Here is a 19,835-nt window from a genome sequence, read left to right on the forward strand (position 1 = left end):
AGTTAATGATTTTTCTTCACCTTTTTTATTTATTTACGTCCTCTGTTTCTTTTTTATTTTCCATTTAACCCCTTGCTTATTCTGGACTTTTGTTTTGCTGCCCAAGACAATTTAGGCGTTTTCTCAGCTATATCTCCTACTTCCTAGTAATAGTTTTGACTTCTAAGACACCTTAATAGGTCTAATTATAATTTTAACAAAAATATTCTAACTTGTAAACTTTTTACATCTCGATCTTCGAATTTTCAACTTTTTGTCAAACTAAATCAACTAACAAAAAATGATAGATATTAATAATTTGTATATTTTTACAATTTTCATTTCATTTTTCCTATTTTTATAAAATCTATTAATTTTCAATAATTTAAATATATTTGTTACATTTTTTCTAAAAATTCAATCGAATCAAAATTATTTCACTTGGAAACTCACTTTATATAGTATTTAAAACTTTTTGGGTAAATTACATGTTTAGACCTAAACTATCAATTTAAGTATGTTTTAGTACTTAAACTTTCATTTTTTAAATCGCACATAACGTTTAATTTTTATTTCGTTTTAGTACTTCAAAATTAAAAACCTAACGATTTGCATGTGACACATTTTTATATGTAAATTATATCATTTATCACTCAACTATCTTCTCGCTCCTATTTTGGTTACTATAGTTTAAATTTTTTAATTTAGTTACTTAACTTTAAAATTACTCCAAATTCAATCACTCTAATTTTCAAATTTATTTTTTTATTTTTAATTATAAATTACTAAAATAAAAAATGTAATTTCTCAGAAATTATTAATAAATAAATTAGGATGATTAAAAAAAGAACAATTTGAAAGTTTAGTTAAAAAAATTAAACTTTAGTACCAAAATAAGAGTAGAAAGATAGCTAAGGGATGAATGATGTAATTTATCCATAAAAATGTAGCCGTTATATTTTTAATGGCGAGGTAACAAAATGAAATAAAAACTAAACGTTATGTTTGATTTTAAAAAAATTAAAAGTTTAGATACTAAAACATAATTTACCCAAACTATTTTATTGATTTGCCAATGGCAGGCAAACTTGGCAGCCTGGCAGGTACAAAATCACCTTTTGTTTATGGATACTTGGGAAGTGGAACTGGGTAGTGTACCTAGAAAGATTTTTGGGCTTTAATGCTTATGTTTTCCCCTTTTATTTACCATACAGTTAATGAACAAATAATGGGCAACGATATTTCTAGCAAAATTCTTACTGCTAGTTGCTGTGCCACATTTAGTAAATGCCAGACTAGTTCAGCTGCTAAGAATTAAGATTCATCAATGTTCTGTCTCTCTGCCCTATTAAAACCCTGTCAAAGAAAATAATAAATTTTCAGTGCCGTCGTATAAACATTATGGCCAATAACTCAATATCAATGACGTGAAGTACTATAATGCAAAACAATGACTTAAAGTATGTAACATCATGTTATGATGATTTTAAAAACAATGACTGTACATACATACATACATACACACACAGATAGAGAGAATTGAGAGAATAAGAAATTATCAGAACCTGCTTTAAGATTTCATACTAACTAATGGAATTAACATCAACTGCAACAACTATGTTTTTCCCCTTCCTAGAATTCTACTTATCATGATGCATCATTGATTCTTGCCTCAAAATATGTCCTGGGTAATCAACCGGAGAAACTGCCACCATTAAGGTGTAAGATTCCGAGTTTTCTCTTATTTTTGTCTGCGACCTGCATTTTCTGCGACGAATGAATATGGCCATGTGGTTGGAGCAAGTTTTAACGATGCCATTGATTCCTGGGTCACATGTAATTACTAGAAAAAAAAACTCATTGGTTATCTTCATGATTTTCATGGTCCGAATATGAGATCTAAGAAAGATGCAACCACCTTGAATACCCTATGATTTTCATGGTATGCAACTATGCATTACTGTCAGATGACTAGAGGAACTCCATCCACCTAAAACTTCAATATGGTTTAAATTCACTAAAAAAATTAGCCACTGCGTTTGTTGGCCAACGAGTGAAAGACAGCAGCATCGATGCATCATTTAGGCTTCAAAAGCATGTGGACATGGTAAAAAAGCAAGGACCACATCAAAGGGATATTTGACTTGAATATGACTAGTATATCATATGTTCTTTAACCCAGGCTGGATTTAAAGGAAAGGGATTCACCTGATCTTTGTCCCGAGATATTGGAAATAGAAAGATCGCTGGTCATGGATGTCTAGCATGTCTTCATTGCAGTTTATAAGGCTTCTATAATGTGTACCCACCAAATGAACTCTCAGATTCATCTTCACTAAGAAAGTTCAATGTAGCATGTCCAATTTGTATTCTGATAACTAGTCCTTTTATTCATGTTTATAGAATCCCATTCAAGCAGTGGAAAGTGTGGCTCTCTTCCAGGCAAAGATCTAGTTGGATCATACGAATCATCAGGCTTTTAGAAAGAACTGAATGATAGAAAAGATCCATGTCTCATAGATAGAAAGCCAACAGTAGAGTCACCTTCAATGCAAGAGATGGGATTTCTCTATCTTAGCTCGTAGGTAGACGAGTCTAAATTATTTTGAAGAGTGTGATAGTTGTTATACAGAGGAGATAGATATTAGAGAGCACAGTCTCTCTCGACCTGTTTGACCAGTAAGATGTACCACTGAAGGAATCCCATTCAAGCAGTGGCAAAAGAGTTTCTCTTGCAGGTAAAGATCCATTTGGGTCATGCAAATTATCTGGCTCTTTGGAAGAAATAAATGGTAGAAAAGATCCATGTCTCTCAAATAGAAAGCCAAAAGTTGAGTCACCATCAGTGAAGGAGGTCAGTTTTCTCTCTCTTAGTTTGCAGGTAGGTAACTCCAAATTCTTTTGAAGAGCACTGTGATTGTTATAGGCTGTAGAGTCGATATTAGAGATGATGGTTTCCCTCGACATGTGATATGTCTGATTCTGACCGATAAGATGATATGTCCATTTTCCAAATATGACGGTGTATCTTGAACTTCAAAGATTTTCCTTGTTGGCAACCTATCAAGTTTCTTGGTAGGAATATCAGACTTGGGGCAGCCAAATAACTCAGATTTGGTAGTGCTCTCCAATGGTGAAGACGCCACACTTCTGTAACCATGCAAAAACCATTTTTTTCTCTTTTTCAATATTGTCATAAAATTAACAGAAGAATCCATATAATGCAAAAAGTTGCAAGAACATACATTCTTCTCATTGCTCCAAGGAAAAAGACGACTAGGGAGCATTGAAATGACATCATACCTGAAAGAACATCTACTCAGTGCATGATATGAATTGTGAACAAATGAAATTAAACTTTTGTAATGACAACTTGACAAGTCTAACCCCTTGGAATGGAGTTCCTCTATCTCAAGAAATGAGTTACCAGCCCATTGACGGAGGTTCTGCCTCTTTCTAGGAAAATAATTCCGTTTGATCAGAATAAGATCCTGAAAGTTGAAACTACTTGATTTTGTTTCATGAAGTTTTAGCAAATGACTAATATAATTTCAAACAGCAGATGACATTTTCGTGTGTTTTTTCTATACAGTTTGAAAATCCAAGGTCAAATATGCAGCATTGCCCTATATCCATTTTCAGTAAAAAGTATTGTAAAAGTATTTCCACCTCCTGGTTTCTTGTAGTCACTATGATGCTCTAGCCAATCTTCTACACTGAATATAGGCTCAACAGCTGAAAACGCAGTCTTCAAATTTACCTCTGTCAACAACCTTCTTGAAAGAAAAACTTCACAATTTTGGCTTCGTGGGGACTGTACATGAGAAATTTAACTTAAGAGTTTCAACTGAGGATTGATCATGGACAATAAAAGTTGGGAACTTTGGATTGATACCAGGACAATACTCAAAGAAGTACGAAGATTCAAAATAGAACTATGATTTATGAACAAAACTTTAATGTCATAGACTAATATGTACATTAATGAACTGCAAATACACCCCTATACATTAATAGGGTAACAAATGACTAGCCCAAATGATAATTATCGAAGCACAACTACACAGCAGTTGTTAAAATATAAATATATCAGTCAGTGAAACAAGAGATTGATGCAAACAAGAACCAAAGAATCCACTTTACAGCGCATACCCGAATTATTCACTGCTCTGTCAACCGGAGGGAAATGAATCTAAGTTGATAGCTGTCACATTGTTAATGGGCAACGGTGATCTTGAGTCCTTAGAGACCACTTTTTCAGTGGTCGACTGCGACCCCAATTACTTTGAGCTAGCATTTCTGACAGACGGGGACCCAAAGTCCTGATCGATTTTTAGTAATGTTGGTCCCTTCTGAGGACATAGAGAGGTTCCTAACTATTCTAGTCCCCTCTGCCGAGCAAGGAGGAAAATATCATAATTGTTAAGCGAGAAACAAGGAATTTAATGTACCGAACGAAATGAATGTGATATCAGTCAATTTCTGTTAAAGGGCAATACCTGACTTAAATCATTGAATGCAAATCAAATCTTTTGGCCCGCATCTTTCTTCAGTTTCTTGAAAAACGTAAATTCAGAAGTTTAGGAACCATTGTAAAAACAAAATTCTGTAAACGCTTAGTACACATGTGCAAGCAAAAAGGAAAAGAACAGGTAATCTAATTGAATTCCATTAAATTAGGCGTTTAGAAGGAAATTATCCAGGAACATATTTTCTGTCTACTCGAACAAGAGCTGGTAGAGAATTAAACAGGGCGAGCTCGAATTTGAAAAAGAAGATCCAGAGAAGCTCAAATTAGACTCTACCTTCGTTTAATAAATGAATCAATGGGAAACAAATAACAGGGGGAAAACAACCTCGATTTGATCGGGAATCGGATAGGGTTAGGAGCTCCTAACTTTGGGCTGAGCTGCAGGAGATGAAATTCGAATTGGATACTGATCTTCAGGGGTAAATTTCGTGAGATCTCTTCATTTTGATCTAAGTTCTTTCTTTTGTTATTGGATACCTGGGATTGGTTAAAACCAAAAACCCTAGCGTTTGTTTGGATGATGATTGGATTGAGAAACTGAGACTAGTGATGAACTATGACCGTTGTTTGGGGAAAGAAACTGAAGTTTTGGCGCCTGAGAAGGAGTGCACCATACATCCATAAAATAGTTTATTTCTATATATTTTTTGGAAGAAAATAAATTTTACATAACCTTTTACTTATATATTAAAACTATATTTATATAAAATAATTATAAAAAATTACAATTTTAAGAAAATAAAAACAAATAATATTTAAGAAAACTATTATATTGGTAAATATATTTGAGATAAAAAATATAAACTAAAGTTAAATTCAAATCATGTTCACCTATATTGATATGTCTTAAGATTATATAATATATTAATTTTTATATTATATATTAATTATATGATAATCATATTTAAATTATGTGATAATTAAATATATAATATTATAATATTAATATTAAAAAATATTTATTATTTATATTAAATTTTTTAATAAATACATTTAACTAATAAATATTAAAATACAAAATAATATAATAACTAATAAATATAAGAAGATTTGAACATATTTTAAAATTCATATTTCGAATTAATTTTGATCCATGTATTATGTAAGTTTACGTTGAATTAAGGATATCTTCACTCTAACACATTTTTTAGTTTAATAATAGATGAATATCTAATGCAACAATGTATGATTTTATATTATAATGAATCAGATAATAATACATTACAAAAATAAATTTATTTTAATATTTAATTTATTAATAATGTATGAACATACATCACCAATTCATCAAATATTGTTCTTTTAATAATTTTAATATCTTTATTAGGGATGGGCATGAGACTCGAACCCGACAAGTTTCGACCCGACTTAATCGGGTCAGATTTTTTTAAAAAAAATAGAGTTCGGGTTGGGTCAGGTCGTGTTTTTTAAATGTGATATTTGGGTCGGGTCGGGTTTAAGGTGAAATCTTATTTTGGTCGGGTCGGGTCTCTGGTGGAGGATTCCTTGTTCTCGGGTCAGACCGGATGGACCAAAAACCCGACCCATGCGCATCCCTAATCTTTATTATATTATTTAATCCAAAAATCAGTTTAAGAGATATTATATTTATAGCAGATAAAAGGCCTGTGGCATGGGTATATTTATATGTGGTGAAAGGATGAGTTGCGATCATATTATACATGCAAAAGAGATATGGTGCATACGTGGCAGTTCCCTAGTGGAGGAAACGATTTAGTCCCAGTTTCTCAAGATCAGATAATTCTGGGGGCCAAAGAAAAAACAAGGAAAATCCTATTCATCCAACGCCTCTCAATCCCTCTTTAACAATTCTTCCTCCAAAAGATCAAGAGACATGGCTAGCAGCATGGCATCGGCTGCTTCAAGGTTCGTGCTTACACCCAATGTTCCAACCTCAGCAACTTCCAAGACCACCACTAACATGGTGTTTTTCCCTTCAAAGAGCAACAACAATTCAAGACTTGTTGTGAGGGCAGCTGAGGAGGAGGCTTCGCCACCGTCCCCAACCCCAGCAACCACCGTTACAGTACCGGAAGGCGGCGAGGCCCCCAAGCCTAAGCCACCTCCAATTGGACCAAAAAGAGGCGCCAAGGTTAGCCACCTCCAACTTCATATATGGCATGTCTGATAGCTTAAACACAAATATAGCATTGTTGTATCTTTATTTCAGATCATTACGAGTTTAGGGCTTATTTCAGATCGATCTGAGGTTAGCGTTGATCGAGTGTTTGGCCTTTGCTATAGGTTTTGAATTGGTTTTTGATGTCATAGGTGAAGATTCTAAGGAACGAGTCCTACTGGTACAACAGCTATGGATCAGTTGTGACAGTTGACCAGGTCACTCTTTGTTCTTTCCCCATGTGCATATGATTCTACGAGAAAACGATCTAATCTTACCTCCATTTTTGGTGCAGGATCCCAAGACTCGGTACCCGGTTGTGGTTCGATTCAACAAAGTGAATTACGCCAATGTATCCACCAACAACTACGCTCTGGATGAGATTGAAGAAGTTAAATGAGTCACTGTTCCATTTTGTCATATTTTTAGTTTTCAGTGATCCTATGTATGTATGTGTGTATGCATGCATGTTTGTAATATGTTCGACATTTATATATTCGAAGATGTGCCATATTTTCGGATAATATAATCCTTAGCATGGTTAAGAAATGTTTTTCTGGGTCAGTGGATTGAATCCTTAGTGCCTATTGTCAATACTGCTTTGAAGATGCATCATGTCGGATCTCAAAGCTAGCAGTTTAACAAATGTATAAGAACAGAGCACCAGCCAGACTCGGTTTTGAGTGCATATAAACCTTTGGTCCTAAACAATGTTTGAACAAAAATTCCGGTTCGGATCGATGTAAATTCGATCAAAAAACCTGTTAGATTCGTTTTATTATCATAACAGCAGAGTCCCCTCCGAATCATGGCATTACACGATGTAACCATAACTACTAAACTAACTACCGCAGGCAGTATATCTCGGTTCCTCTTGGGATAGAGATGAGGCAGAAATCTGTAAGATCTGTATTAAAGGACTAGACTAAAGGAAAAGGAAGCCGAAATTGTTAATTAACCTGATGTAGGTCAACTGTTCGCATTTGCGACCGGTCCTATATTCCTTGGTCATTACATGAGCAAGAACATAAGATGAGACCAAAGAGAAAAATGTAACATTTAGAAAGCTTCACAGTAGCTATTCAAATTGTATTCTCAGTTAATCAAGAAAAAGATCACAATCAAAGATACGAACCCTTCCTTTTTTTTTCTGTTTTGTGTAGTTTTACGAGGAGGAAACCGTTCCCGGAAAATGATCGGTGTTGTCACAACTAAACTCAGTAAATAGAGATTTAGAGGAGGCAAAAAATAACAACATTAAGATAATACTGCAAACTATTCCATTGTTTTAACAAGAATAATTCATAATATCTTTGTTTTATCATGTTGAACAAAAACTCGACAAGAAACTAAACCCGAATCATCTTAAACTGAATTCAATTATAATATGAACTATATATATAAGTGTCTGTTAATTAAAGAATAAATTAGTACATACTGCAACTGTATGAAAATCTAAAAAGTTGAATCATATAGAAGGTAAACTAACCTTCCTTTCAAAGAACTCTTCCATCCATTCCATCGAGAAGACCTGACCATAGTCCCTTCACCGGTGGCAACTGAGCAACAAAAGCATTCCAAGGAGGGTAACCAATGCCACTTCCTCGCACCCGACCATCCAAGCGCAGAGATAAATAGCTGTATAATGAACACCACACAAGTAAATTTGACTAGCACGGGTATTTCTATCGATGATTTTCTAAGCCTTTGTTCGAAAGGTCATAGAAGGCATGTCGTTTTATGTTCCGGTATCATCGAATGACAAGAATATAGTAAGGTGGAGGAACTCTTACACAGGAGATTCAGGGGAAACACCAGCCAACTTCTTTTGTTCATTCAACCACCTGTATTTGAAGTTCAAACAAATGTATATCAGATAAGGCAGAGAGAACATGAGAGCTACAAACATAAATCGATCATTGCATCGTTCAAAACATAATCTTACTCGTTCCACTCAGACACAAAAACCGGGTTCAACTGCCAAAGCTTCTTTCTTTTTGCAGTGATATCCTTCATGTCTTCACTCTCATCGAATTCGAAACTAGGCGAATTCCCATCAGTAACGAAAGGAACCACCAGGACCCCTCTTTCAAGAAGCCTCTCAGTGAATGGCTCACTAAGTTTAAATGACTCTAGGACGAACGATCCAGGGCCGGAACATATCACGAGACGAGCAATTCCTCTCAAACTGCTGACCGGAAGGATCTTATTTTCATTCACCCGGAGCTTAAGATTGGAAAGGCTTTCTTCTCTCGATAGCCTGGCTAGTTGCTGGTTCTTGGCAGTGTTCTCCCTGAAATACAAAAACGCAAAGACAGACACCGCTCCGACGTCGATGCCGAGACTCGTTAAATTATCGGAGACTTCGGATGATCTCGCCGGATTGGTGAGGGAAGCAATTAACTGTGTGGTTGCAATTAATCCTCCCAACGCACCGCTTGCGATGAACGCCAGGTAAAAGAACATCCGCAGAGACCGAAAGGGAGATAGAACTTCACTCCTTATCCTGGCATCAGAACTAAGAACAGCAAGCAAATAAATTCATTTCAAGCCTCAATTTCAAAGCAAAACCTAATAACCAAAAGCATTCAATAACAAAAAAAACCAAGTAAAAAATCAAAAGCATACAATTAAGAACACAATTAATGAGAGAGAACCGGGAAGAGAACCTGATTTCTGAGGAGGAAGAGGGCTTATTAGTAGCTGAACAAACGATGGAAGAAGACAGCAATGGTGGCTTTGCATGAAAACTTGTACTGATTGAAGAGAGTGCATTCTTTCTATAAACGGGACTTTGGAAACAAAATCTGAAACTACTTTGCTTTACTCTAGGGTTTGAGGGACCAAAAATGTAACAAAATTGTGCCATGGAAGCCATGGCCGGACAGCTACCTGGAGCTTTGTTGGTTTGGTTCGTTACATTCTTTTGTCACCCACAGTTAACATGGGTGTTCCCTGGAGAGATGTGATCAATAAACTGCCACGCCTGCTTGTTGCTGTCATTGTGAGTTACCCATGATATTTTTTGGACCAGAACCAGAATGGATCCATCTTTATGGGTTCAAGCCCGTTTTTATGGAAGCTTGAACGTAGTTGATAAAGATGGTAACGTGTCCGATTAAGTTGGATTTTTGATAAATTCGACCAAAAAAATATATTCTCCACTCAAACCATTCTGAAAGACATATGCCCTCAACCTGAACCGACACGAAGAGTATATTTTGTCTATGTAAACCTAATTTAACTTGAACTTTTAGAGTATGTACTTGATTCAACCCAACGTAAAATAAAGATCTGATTAAAAAAGTATAAAGAGTGAGTATTATAGTAATTATCCATAAATTTATATGAAAAATATACTATTATCCTGAAGTCCGAAGGTTTTTCACCCTTCATTGAACCCAACACAACCTCACACTATATAAAACCTGACTCAAACCCAATCTGGCTCTGTTTTTTTATTAAAAAAAGATGACTTTATCAAAGTCAGATCAAATCAAAATTCATCATTTTCGAGTTAAATTTTTATCATCCGCCTGAACCCAACACGATCTCATATTATATAAAATCTGACTCAAACCCAATTTGACTCTGATTTTTTTTTTGAAAAAAAAAAGAAAACTATCAAATCAGATCGAATCAAAATTCATCAATTTCGAGTTAAATTGTAATCCACTTAAAGTTGGGTTGTAGTTTGACAAGTCTTCGTTTCATAAGATATTTGACAAATTGCAGCAGGGAAATATAATGGGAACATGCATATTCGCTATTTGTCAAAAAAAACTGCGATCTAAGAAATTTCAAAGCCAAAACATGGACCGCCAATGAGAAGAGAAAGTCTATAAATACGTGAGCTTTGACATGGCAGGGAAGCAAAAGCATATAAAGATTTCAACTGGAAATGGAAGAAGTGAAGGTTTTAGGGTCTTGGCCTAGTCCATACGGTTTCCGGGTTCAATGGGCGCTGGAACTCAAGGGTGTGGGGTAAGACTACATAGGTGAAGATTTATTTAACAAGAGTGATATGCTGTTGAAGTATAATCATAAGAAGATCCCAGTTCTTGTTCACAATGGGAGACCGATCGCGGAATCGGCTGTTATTCTCGAATGCATTGGGGAGACATGGCCTCAGCATCCTTTGTTTCCCAAGGATCCTTATGAAAGGGCCATGGCACGGTTCTGGATCGACTTCCTCGATGACAAGGATAAGGTAATTCATCCTGAACTCGTCTTGGCTACATAAATTGACCCAAAAAAATTCGGGTTTCGATTATTATTCATTGTTTATTCTGAAATTTGCAGGCAGCTCCGTTCGTGACATTCTTCGTTGGGGTTGGGGAGGAACACAGGGCAGCCGAGGAAGTGCCGGAGCTGCTAAAGATTTATGAAGAACAAGTGCTTGGCGAGAAGAGATATTTTGGTGATGAAGAGATTGGGATGTTGGATTTGGCCATGGGGTGGATGGCAGCCTCTTTTGGTGTCATCGAAGAAATAGTTGACGTCAAAATACTCGAAGCCGAGACGTTCCCCCGACTACATGCATGGATTCAGCGTTTCGGGCCTCATCCTGTGATAAAAAAATAACCTTCCTGAACATGATCAATTGCTGCAAAATTACACAGAGAAATGAAAGATGTTTCTTGGACATCCACGAGACACATGAACAGTAATTTAATCCACGAAATCGAACCGAATTATATTATTTTATTGTTTTATAATGTGAAATTTTCATTTGATATTACTTTGCAATTTGTAACAATGATGCATTTGATGCCAATAATGCAAAAGACAACACAAATGACAAAAAAGACAACACAAATGACAAAACATGCCCACTTGCACCAAGCTTTGCATGGTGACCATCTTAAAGGCATATAAAATCACACCATCCTCAAACCTTAAAACATTTCCCGGTTTCAATCCTACGAGGCAATGATAATGCATTATTATCATACGTTCGAGACATCCTAACCTCAATATCCGTCATCGGAAGAGAAGTCCTCGTCAATTCTTTTCTTATTACCTGTTTATGCGGAACGAGGAACGAAAAAAAGTAATCTTTAAACACGATAAATTCTAAAAAGTCTCCATTTACAACTAAACATAGTAATGCTACCAAGTACTTAACATTATTTTTTATTCATTTCTTCTTTTCTAGAAATTCATGAATCGCTAAATCCAACTGGTCACATTATCAAACATGGTTTCACATGAGATAACATGAGAGTTTCATAATTTTAATATGTATGGTTTGAATGGAGAGATTTTTAAACAATAACTTAGGCGGTTCCGAAGTTAATAAATGTAATAGAATGAAAATTTTCCCTTATAGAGACGGGAAATAGCATGCCTTTGAAATAGGATCCAAAGTTGGTCACAGAATCATATCAAGTGAACTAGTTTTCCTTACTTTTAGCAATAGCTTCTGACAGCAAAGATTGCAGTTCTCCTTTACGATGAAGTTTGACAGTATCTGCAATAGAACACGAAGTGACGATTACTGAAGATATATTTAATCAAATTAAACAACAATAAGTGTCTCTATGTCCAAGGAAACCCAAGTTACTCAGACGGAAAAAGAACAAAAATAACTGTACAGCCACCAATGTCTTAACCGATGTATCATTCATGACAAGAAAATGCACTTATACCTGTACAGCCACCAATGTGTTTACCCCCTGTGTGAAACAGATAAAGGTTAGGGCATTAGTCATAACAGGTCACTTTAAACAAAGTTCCCAAGGTTGTAGTTCAAAAGTATAACATGCCAGGCACCAAAAGCAATAAAATTTTCCGGTATATGCAACTTCTTTTAGAATCATAACCAAATAAAGGGTCGTTTTCATAAGTGATTCTTTTAGCCAGAACTCCAACAAACTTACTTTCTACTGTGTTTCATTATTCCATGTTCAAAATTTCCAAAAATAAATAAATAAAACAGAAAAGCCAAGTGCCAAGTCATGATGCTCATATTGATTTTCTTATTAGACTATGATAAACTTCCATTCTGTTTGTAACAACGAACCTGAAAAGACAGCCTTATACTTCATCCTTTCATAGAATGGTAAACATTAAAGATAATAAATGGACTGGTAGGGATTTTATACGTATAAAACCAATAAGCCATGCATACCATTTTACAAACAGAGTTCTATATTGGTTAGGTATATATTAATTCAATAAACTTACCAATAAAAACATTTGGAACAGTGTGTTGCCCAGTAAGCCGCTCCAGCAACTTCTGCACTTGGGGACCTTGGGGGCCTGAAAAAGATAGAACTCTTTATTACAAGCAACATCAATATTAAGAAGAAAAGTAACTGACTGCACAGTCCAGTTTGAGATATTTGGAGAAAGGAAACATAAATTACAACCCAGAAATCCTGTTCCTTTGAATAGGATGGATATATGTTATATGAACTCAGTTTCCAGCTTCCCAATCATTTTTTCAAAGAGAAAGTATCACATGGTGATGCGTGATCAACGGTGACTTATTGTTACGATTTCAAACTAGGACTTGAAAATTATTGAACTGATTAGTTATCTTACTGGTTAAAATTTTCAAGGTTACAACAAAAAGCCAAAAGAGATTATGAATCCAAGTCTTTCATTATTTCAATGGGTTGTAGAAGCGTACTGAAGAACAAAACACACTCAAATTTCATTAACTTCATCTATACGGTGAACTTAGTTTCCCTCAAATCTCCATTCTTCATTGTTTGTTTCTATTATTAAGCAGAAAATATAACAATTCAAAGTTGATATTTTCAAAATTTGCATGACTTGTACTCATTGCATCCAACATCTCACTCTCAGTTTTATCAATCAACTTGACAAAGCCAAGAAGCAAAGATGGAGTTTCTGCTAAGAATAATAGTTCATCCGTCAGAAACTCACGAGGTTCCCCACAATTCAAACGTTCAGCCATCTTCAATGAATCACATTTATTAAGAAAAATGCATTTCTAAACTATATGGCAAACTCAAATTCAGCAAAATATAAAATAGAACTCATTTTTCATCAATTAATCCAATAAAGTTGCAAAAAAAATGGTCAAAGCAAACCAAAATAGCAAGAAAGGAAAATAGAATCTTTAGTGGCCGGGATCCAGACGTCTCCCAACATCAAATAAACTGTCTTTTGGATACTCACATACCTCGAAGCTTTCTCAACGGGGATCACCTCCCTCAATTTGAACCAAAGGAGGTACACATTTGGGTGAAAAAGGTGGGACTCTAGGTACCAATAAGGAAATACCTTTCCTTTTACTTAATTGATGTAAGGGTAGGCATGATGATAATCAAATATCGGTGTATGTAATTTAGGAATTTTCTTTATATTTTCTATTGATAATCCATTTTCTATTCCGTAAATTTTATAAAATTTGCCTCTACCATAAAATCATGCTTACGACCCTATAGTATCTGTAAAACATTTTACAATATGAAGTAGCCTAAGGAAAGTAAATAAAATTCATATCACATAACAATAGAAAATTTTTGAAACGAAGACTAACCCAAATCATCCAGTTCAATGACCAAAGGCTCCACACCAAGTTTCTTGAACAATGATTTCACCTCCGAAGAATACCTGCAAACAAGGAAAACAAAAAGAAAACCCATCGCAAATCTCCCTATAAAAAGTACGACTCACACAAAAAAATACCAAAATTATTCAAATTTTCCAACAACAAAAAGAACGTGAACAAATCAGGAGAATTAGATTTGAACCCACGAGCACCAAGTCTTGGAGTAAACAACAACTGGGTTACTAATCACGGTCTTCTTAACTCTCTCCTCGAGCCTGGAACCAAATGAGGAAGCCATGCTCCGGACAACCATGGGTTTGCATTGCTTCGTCCAGCCATAGATTCCCAAGCTCAAGCTGGTTGATGTCGAAGCTCTGCTGCTTTGAATATGAAGAAATTCTATGCATGGAGGGTGTGAGAAGGACCCAGGACGGTCTACATGAACATAGCGCAGCTTTGCTAGATGATATGTGATTGCCATGGTTATTGATTTCTGGTTAATTTGTTTGTTTGTTGAGATTTTGATCGTTGATCTCTAGTTTTTAAGCAGCTATTTTTGGAATTTTACTCATTTTGTTTCGCTCTTATTGTTCCGGGGGTGTGGGCTGGGTTTTGGTTGTTTGCTTGCAAATGAAAAAGTTGAGCCTAAAATGGGCTCTTGTACGTTTCATCCTACAATATAAAGCTTAAGATAAACTATGCATTTAGTATTTATTTAAAATATCAATTTTAATCTATTTTAGTATATAAATTTTTATTTTTTTCCCTTCCTGTACATCATTCAACTATTTGTCAAATATATACAAAATTTAAGAACAAAATTCCCTTCTTCTGACATTTTTTCCGACATTTTCTCACCTGAAGCCATGAAGGAACATTGCTGCGGTATCCGGTTGCCAAAACAACCGGGTCGAAGTCGAGTTTTTCGTCAAGCTTAAGCTTCGTCTTTCGAAGCAGTTCTATCAACTCTATAACAAACCACCTTTCCCTGATGACTTCCCTGAATAGCCGACAAAGAAACAGTTCATTTAATACCTTGAATCAATTCCTAAGCATTTCGAAACCAACCCAAAATTCAATGAGTGTCTGCAGTCGGCTAGGTATGCTGAGACCAATGGTCAAGACCGTCGTCACGAGCACCTTGTTCGAGCCGCTCGGGACGGCTGTCTTAACCCTTCAGAACAGAAACCACTGGTTTCATCATATCTGATTGACTGCACTCACTGATCGAGCTTTGGGTTGATATCGAAATGCCTAGCAAATGATTCAAGGCATTCAATGAACTGTTCTTTGTTGAGTACTCAGGGAAGTCATAGGGGAAAAGGAAGTTTAGGGAGTTGACAGAGTTGCTTTGGAAGATGAAGCTTAAACCTGTCCTAGGAGCGCTTTTGCCACAAAGAAAGACATGAGGAAAGATGTTTGTTGAGAAGAGAAGTGGATGATGTTGATTTGGGGAGGGGAGGGCATGTGAAAGGTGCATGTGATTACATTCTTAAAAGAATATGCAAATCAGGAGGAGTCAATTCTTTTGTTGACAGGCCTTGGGATTTTGTTGGGATTGTAGTGTAATACTACACAACCAAAATGGTCTAGAAGAAAGCCGAAAGGGGCCAATTCTATATCATAAGCCAAATGCCAACTTTTGGGGTTAATTCTATATCATAAGCCAATTGCCTTTTGTTATTTTATCAAGGATAAATTATACAAAGGGTTATTAAATAAGGGGTGTTGTTTTGTTAAGTCTTTTAATTTAAAAGTTCTAAAACAATATTTTGATTGTAAGATGTCACTCGATTATTCATACGTTTCAAACTTGTCCGTTTTTGTTAAAAAAATGACGGTCGTTTGAGTTGGACGTTAACCTTTTGTCTAGAATATGATAAAAATATGATCTTATAATTGTTTGAGTTGTATTTTGTGGATCGAGTCTCTATTTACATTATTGTGTGGAGTCAGTGCTTAAATCATTATATCTTAGAGTCAGTGCTTGAAAGCAACAGTTGGTGCTTGTATACATCATTAAAATATAATTTTATCATATCACAATCAGCACATCCAGATCAGATGGCCGTTAATCTTTTAACAAAAAATGAGGAGTTTGGAATATATGAATAGTTAGATCATTATTTTGTAATTTTTAATAGTCGATGAACTCAACAAAACGATATCTCATAGTCGATAGACTATTTTGTAATTTTTAATTGTCAAATAACTTAATAAAATTACATCCTATTATCAAGTATGAAGAAACCATGTGTATTTTACCTTTTTTTGAAATATTTAGTAGTATCTCTATATTAAGCAAAGATGGGGTTTCTTAGTTCATTACGCTGAAGCAAAATCATTTGGACCCACAAGCACATCAAGTCTGGTAATTTTGGCCCAAAATCATAGGTGGGCTAATTTTGTCTGCTAATCATTTGGATTATGGTTATACAATAAAAGTTGTAGAACAGCACCATGGCTCATTGCATATCTAACAGGTTTATGATTCGAATCGGTCAGAGACTCTGTGAAATATATCGGAATTGTTCTCAGTTCTCTGTTGTGGGATATGCTTTACAGTCTACAGAAAACATCTAAGTGTAAATTTGGCAAAATAAGAGAAGAAGGTGGTGGTGGGATCTGAGTTGAGTTCCATCGTTCCTCATGATCATGTGAGTATGTGACCTACAACCCCTCATGGGCAGCTTTCATAATCTGTAAAATCATTGAATCAATTGTGCCCTTTCCTTGATTTTAGAGCTTGTTTGATGCCTATTTGTAAGCATATATGTCATGTAACTCACAAATAGGGCTATAAACGAGTCGAGTCGAGTTGAGTTTGAGTATTGCTAAGCTGGACTCGATTTGAAAACTCTAAAATAGAGTTCGACTTGACTCGAAAACTCACGAGCCTAAAATTTTCAAGCTCGACTCGAACTCAAAATCATAAATTGAAGCTCGTAAAAACTCAAAATGAAAAAATATTAAACTTAACTCGATTGAAACCTCAAACTCGAACCTGAACCTTAAATAAATGAAACCTTATATTGCATTTAAAAAATCAACACATAAATGTTAATATTATTAATAATTTATCTTTTAAAAGGTAAAATCTTAATATATTATATTTTCGAGTAGAGTATAAAGTAACTCGTTTCGGCTCGTTAAGAATTCGAGTCGAGCTCAAGCTCGAATCGAGTCCATTCGAGTAAAATATTTATCGAGCTTTGACTGAATTGATCTAAGGTAATTCACGATTTGTCTCATCTCATTTACCGTCCTACTGACAAGAGAGTCGGTTGATAAAGTATGGTGAAAATAATTCAAGTAAAAAGGCTCCAACAATCTTAAACTTAATTCACTTGCTACATGCAAAAGTTTTATTAAGTTTGGGGTTTGAACATTGAGTATTTCTAATGTATTTAAGGTCGAGTCTTAGAATACCGGGGCAAGATCCAATTATAATGTATAAAACTCTTTTAGTTTTACATCTTTTTAGGATCATTCGATGGGAGAAATTAAAAACTGAGATTAACAGTAGAAAATGAGAAGATATTCACTGAAAAAAACAATGAGTTAATCTCAGTTTTTGATTTCCATCAATCCAATAATCTTAAAAATGTGTAAAACTAAAATAATTTTACACAACGTAAGTGGATTCTGACTCGTTCGACTTAAAATTTTGATTTTTTTAATATTAAGTTATTCAAATTAAATATTTAGATTTCGAGTTTGAATTTTCGAGTTTGATTATTTTGTGATTATGTCTCTCGTTCTCTTGTTCCTTCAATCATTCTTTTATTTTAAGTTTATTTCTTTATTAAATTTAAACCAAATATTCGCCAAACACCTTAGATTACATGTGAAATTTCAATTCTTCTTTATGATAATATTTTTTTCTTAATTTAATCTTGTAATTTTTTTATTTTATTCAATTTAGTCATCTAACTGTAATTCTTTACATTTTTTTTGTTCACGTCAATTTCTTGATTATTTTATATTTATATCAATATTTTCTTAAAAGTCACTTCTTTAAAAATTAAATCATAAATATATTATGTATTTTTTATAATATTTGATTTACAAAATAACATTATCAATCTAATCACACATATAAAGAATAATATAAATAAATATGTGTATTTTGTATATGAATAGGGAAAACCATTTAAACTGAAACCAATCAATACCATGACGTTGTATATAATTATGATTAAATTTAAATAAAAATTCAAACTGATATATGCTATTCAAATTTTATAAATCGATTATACTCGAAAAACTTCAAACGAAGTTTAAAAAAAATAATAGTACTCTCCGACTTAACTCGACTCAATCAATTATGAAAGAAACTATATCATTTAACTTTGTTAATAAACTATAATTTTACAAAAAGAAAAAAGAAAATCGAAAGCCTCATCATCCTCAGTGTACAAAATGCCCAAAGGGATCAAACTTGTGCCTTTGGAGAGGGCTCTGTCAGCCTGTGCTACCTGTTTTGTTTAGGGTTTTTTAGATTTTTTTATTTTTATTTTTATTCTTTTTGCACTGAGGATTGGGAGTTTAGAACTGTGACATGAATCTTCTTTGGCAAGCAATGGAAATCTTTTTGTGTTGCTTAGTTTCATCTTTCCATAGCTTCCCAATATCTTGTGCAATCCTAACGGCATCCGAGGCAGCACCAGAGAGCCCTCTCCTTGTGAACCCAACTGCATATAATCCACCATTCCCTTTCCACCCATGTGGGAATGGTGCCTTTGGGAACCCTTTCTTGCAAAAGAAGTCACCTTCCTGCAGCCATGAAGGAACATTGCTTTGGTATCCGGTCGCCAATACGACCGAGTCGATGTCGAGCCTCTCGCCGTTAACGAGCTCGACTTGTTTATACGTGAACCGCTTTATTCCGGGAACAACTTTGATGTCAGCTGATTTGATTTTCTCCAATGCACCAATGTCCAATACAGGGGTCTTCCCTTTTATGTTCTTGAGCTCTAGTGGTCCCATTGATGGGCGTTTAAGCCCGTATCTCTCAACGTTTCCAAGCACCAACCAAGACAAAATCAACATCAGTTTGTCAACGAGCCAAAGGGGCAGCCATTTCATCATCGGAACAGTGATTTCGAATGTCGATTTCCCGAATACTTCTCTTGGCAATACATGAACCTGTTAAAAGAAAAAAAAAACAGAACATTAGAATTTGATCTCCATTGTCATGTTCATGTACTGCATGCTTTGAAATTTTAATGACTTACCGAGCTGCGAACCACCATTGATGGTGAAGCATCCTGGGTACAAAGATCAAGAGAAAGTTCCATGCCGGAGTTACCGCAGCCGACGACAAGTACTTTTTTGTCCCTCGAATTTTTCCCCGGACTTGTATTCACAAGCATGGATGACTTCACCACCGAAATTCTCCAATCCCTCGATATCCGGCACAACACACTCGGCATTCTCGCCGGTGGCCACCACGAGCCAGCGGCAAATGTACTCGGCCTTGTTCGACACGGTCTTGACAAAACCTTAATATTCCAATCACGGTTTTGAAACTCAAGAATAGCCTCAATCAGTGCGTTTCCGTTTAACGCTTCTAAGCAACAATTTCATAGCTTTGTGATCTCAAAATTATCCATTTTCAGTTCAATGTGACCCTTTGACCAATGTTTTTTTGTCGT

General features: G+C 35.1%; 4 protein-coding genes and 1 pseudogene across 5 annotated transcripts; 2 read left to right on the forward strand and 3 right to left on the reverse strand.

The window, feature by feature from the left end:
* Positions 1 to 1,043: 1,043 nt before the first annotated feature.
* On the reverse strand, positions 1,044 to 9,656 carry LOC120130771 (protein LOW PSII ACCUMULATION 1, chloroplastic-like). 2 transcript variants are annotated; one of them, XM_039147931.1, is made up of 5 exons: positions 9,320 to 9,656; positions 8,596 to 9,168; positions 8,444 to 8,494; positions 8,140 to 8,288; positions 1,044 to 1,335 (listed from the first exon to the last, which is right to left on the reverse strand). In XM_039147931.1, the coding sequence occupies exons 1-4, from the start codon at positions 9,526 to 9,528 to the stop codon at positions 8,147 to 8,149; spliced, it is 975 nt and encodes a 324-aa protein (XP_039003862.1). In that variant the 5' UTR covers positions 9,529 to 9,656; the 3' UTR covers positions 1,044 to 1,335; positions 8,140 to 8,146. The 2 variants fall into 2 exon arrangements, with proteins under 2 accessions (XP_039003862.1, XP_039003861.1); XM_039147930.1 differs by lacking the exon at positions 1,044 to 1,335 and having other exon boundaries at positions 8,014 to 8,288; positions 9,320 to 9,655.
* On the forward strand, positions 6,310 to 7,104 carry LOC120130775 (photosystem I reaction center subunit IV B, chloroplastic-like). Its single transcript, XM_039147933.1, has 3 exons — positions 6,310 to 6,623; positions 6,803 to 6,868; positions 6,946 to 7,104. The coding sequence occupies exons 1-3, from the start codon at positions 6,366 to 6,368 to the stop codon at positions 7,048 to 7,050; spliced, it is 429 nt and encodes a 142-aa protein (XP_039003864.1). The 5' UTR covers positions 6,310 to 6,365; the 3' UTR covers positions 7,051 to 7,104.
* Positions 9,657 to 10,512: 856 nt separating the features above from the next.
* Positions 10,513 to 11,406, forward strand: LOC120130772 (annotated as a pseudogene).
* A 132-nt stretch (positions 11,407 to 11,538) lies between these two features.
* LOC120130773 (monothiol glutaredoxin-S10-like) lies at positions 11,539 to 14,718 on the reverse strand. The gene is made up of 6 exons (XM_039147932.1): positions 14,385 to 14,718; positions 14,167 to 14,240; positions 12,840 to 12,914; positions 12,302 to 12,328; positions 12,061 to 12,123; positions 11,539 to 11,673 (listed from the first exon to the last, which is right to left on the reverse strand). The coding sequence occupies exons 1-6, from the start codon at positions 14,657 to 14,659 to the stop codon at positions 11,624 to 11,626; spliced, it is 564 nt and encodes a 187-aa protein (XP_039003863.1). The 5' UTR covers positions 14,660 to 14,718; the 3' UTR covers positions 11,539 to 11,623.
* Positions 14,719 to 18,505: 3,787 nt separating this feature from the next.
* On the reverse strand, positions 18,506 to 19,613 carry LOC120130691 (probable indole-3-pyruvate monooxygenase YUCCA5). The gene is made up of 2 exons (XM_039147875.1): positions 19,416 to 19,613; positions 18,506 to 19,326 (listed from the first exon to the last, which is right to left on the reverse strand). The coding sequence occupies exons 1-2, from the start codon at positions 19,611 to 19,613 to the stop codon at positions 18,727 to 18,729; spliced, it is 798 nt and encodes a 265-aa protein (XP_039003806.1). The 3' UTR covers positions 18,506 to 18,726.
* Positions 19,614 to 19,835: the final 222 nt, after the last annotated feature.

This window comes from Hibiscus syriacus, unplaced genomic scaffold (genome assembly GCF_006381635.1).
Source record: "Hibiscus syriacus cultivar Baekdansim isolate YM2019G1 unplaced genomic scaffold, ASM638163v2 tig00110548_pilon, whole genome shotgun sequence".
NCBI lineage: Eukaryota > Viridiplantae > Streptophyta > Magnoliopsida > Malvales > Malvaceae > Hibiscus > Hibiscus syriacus.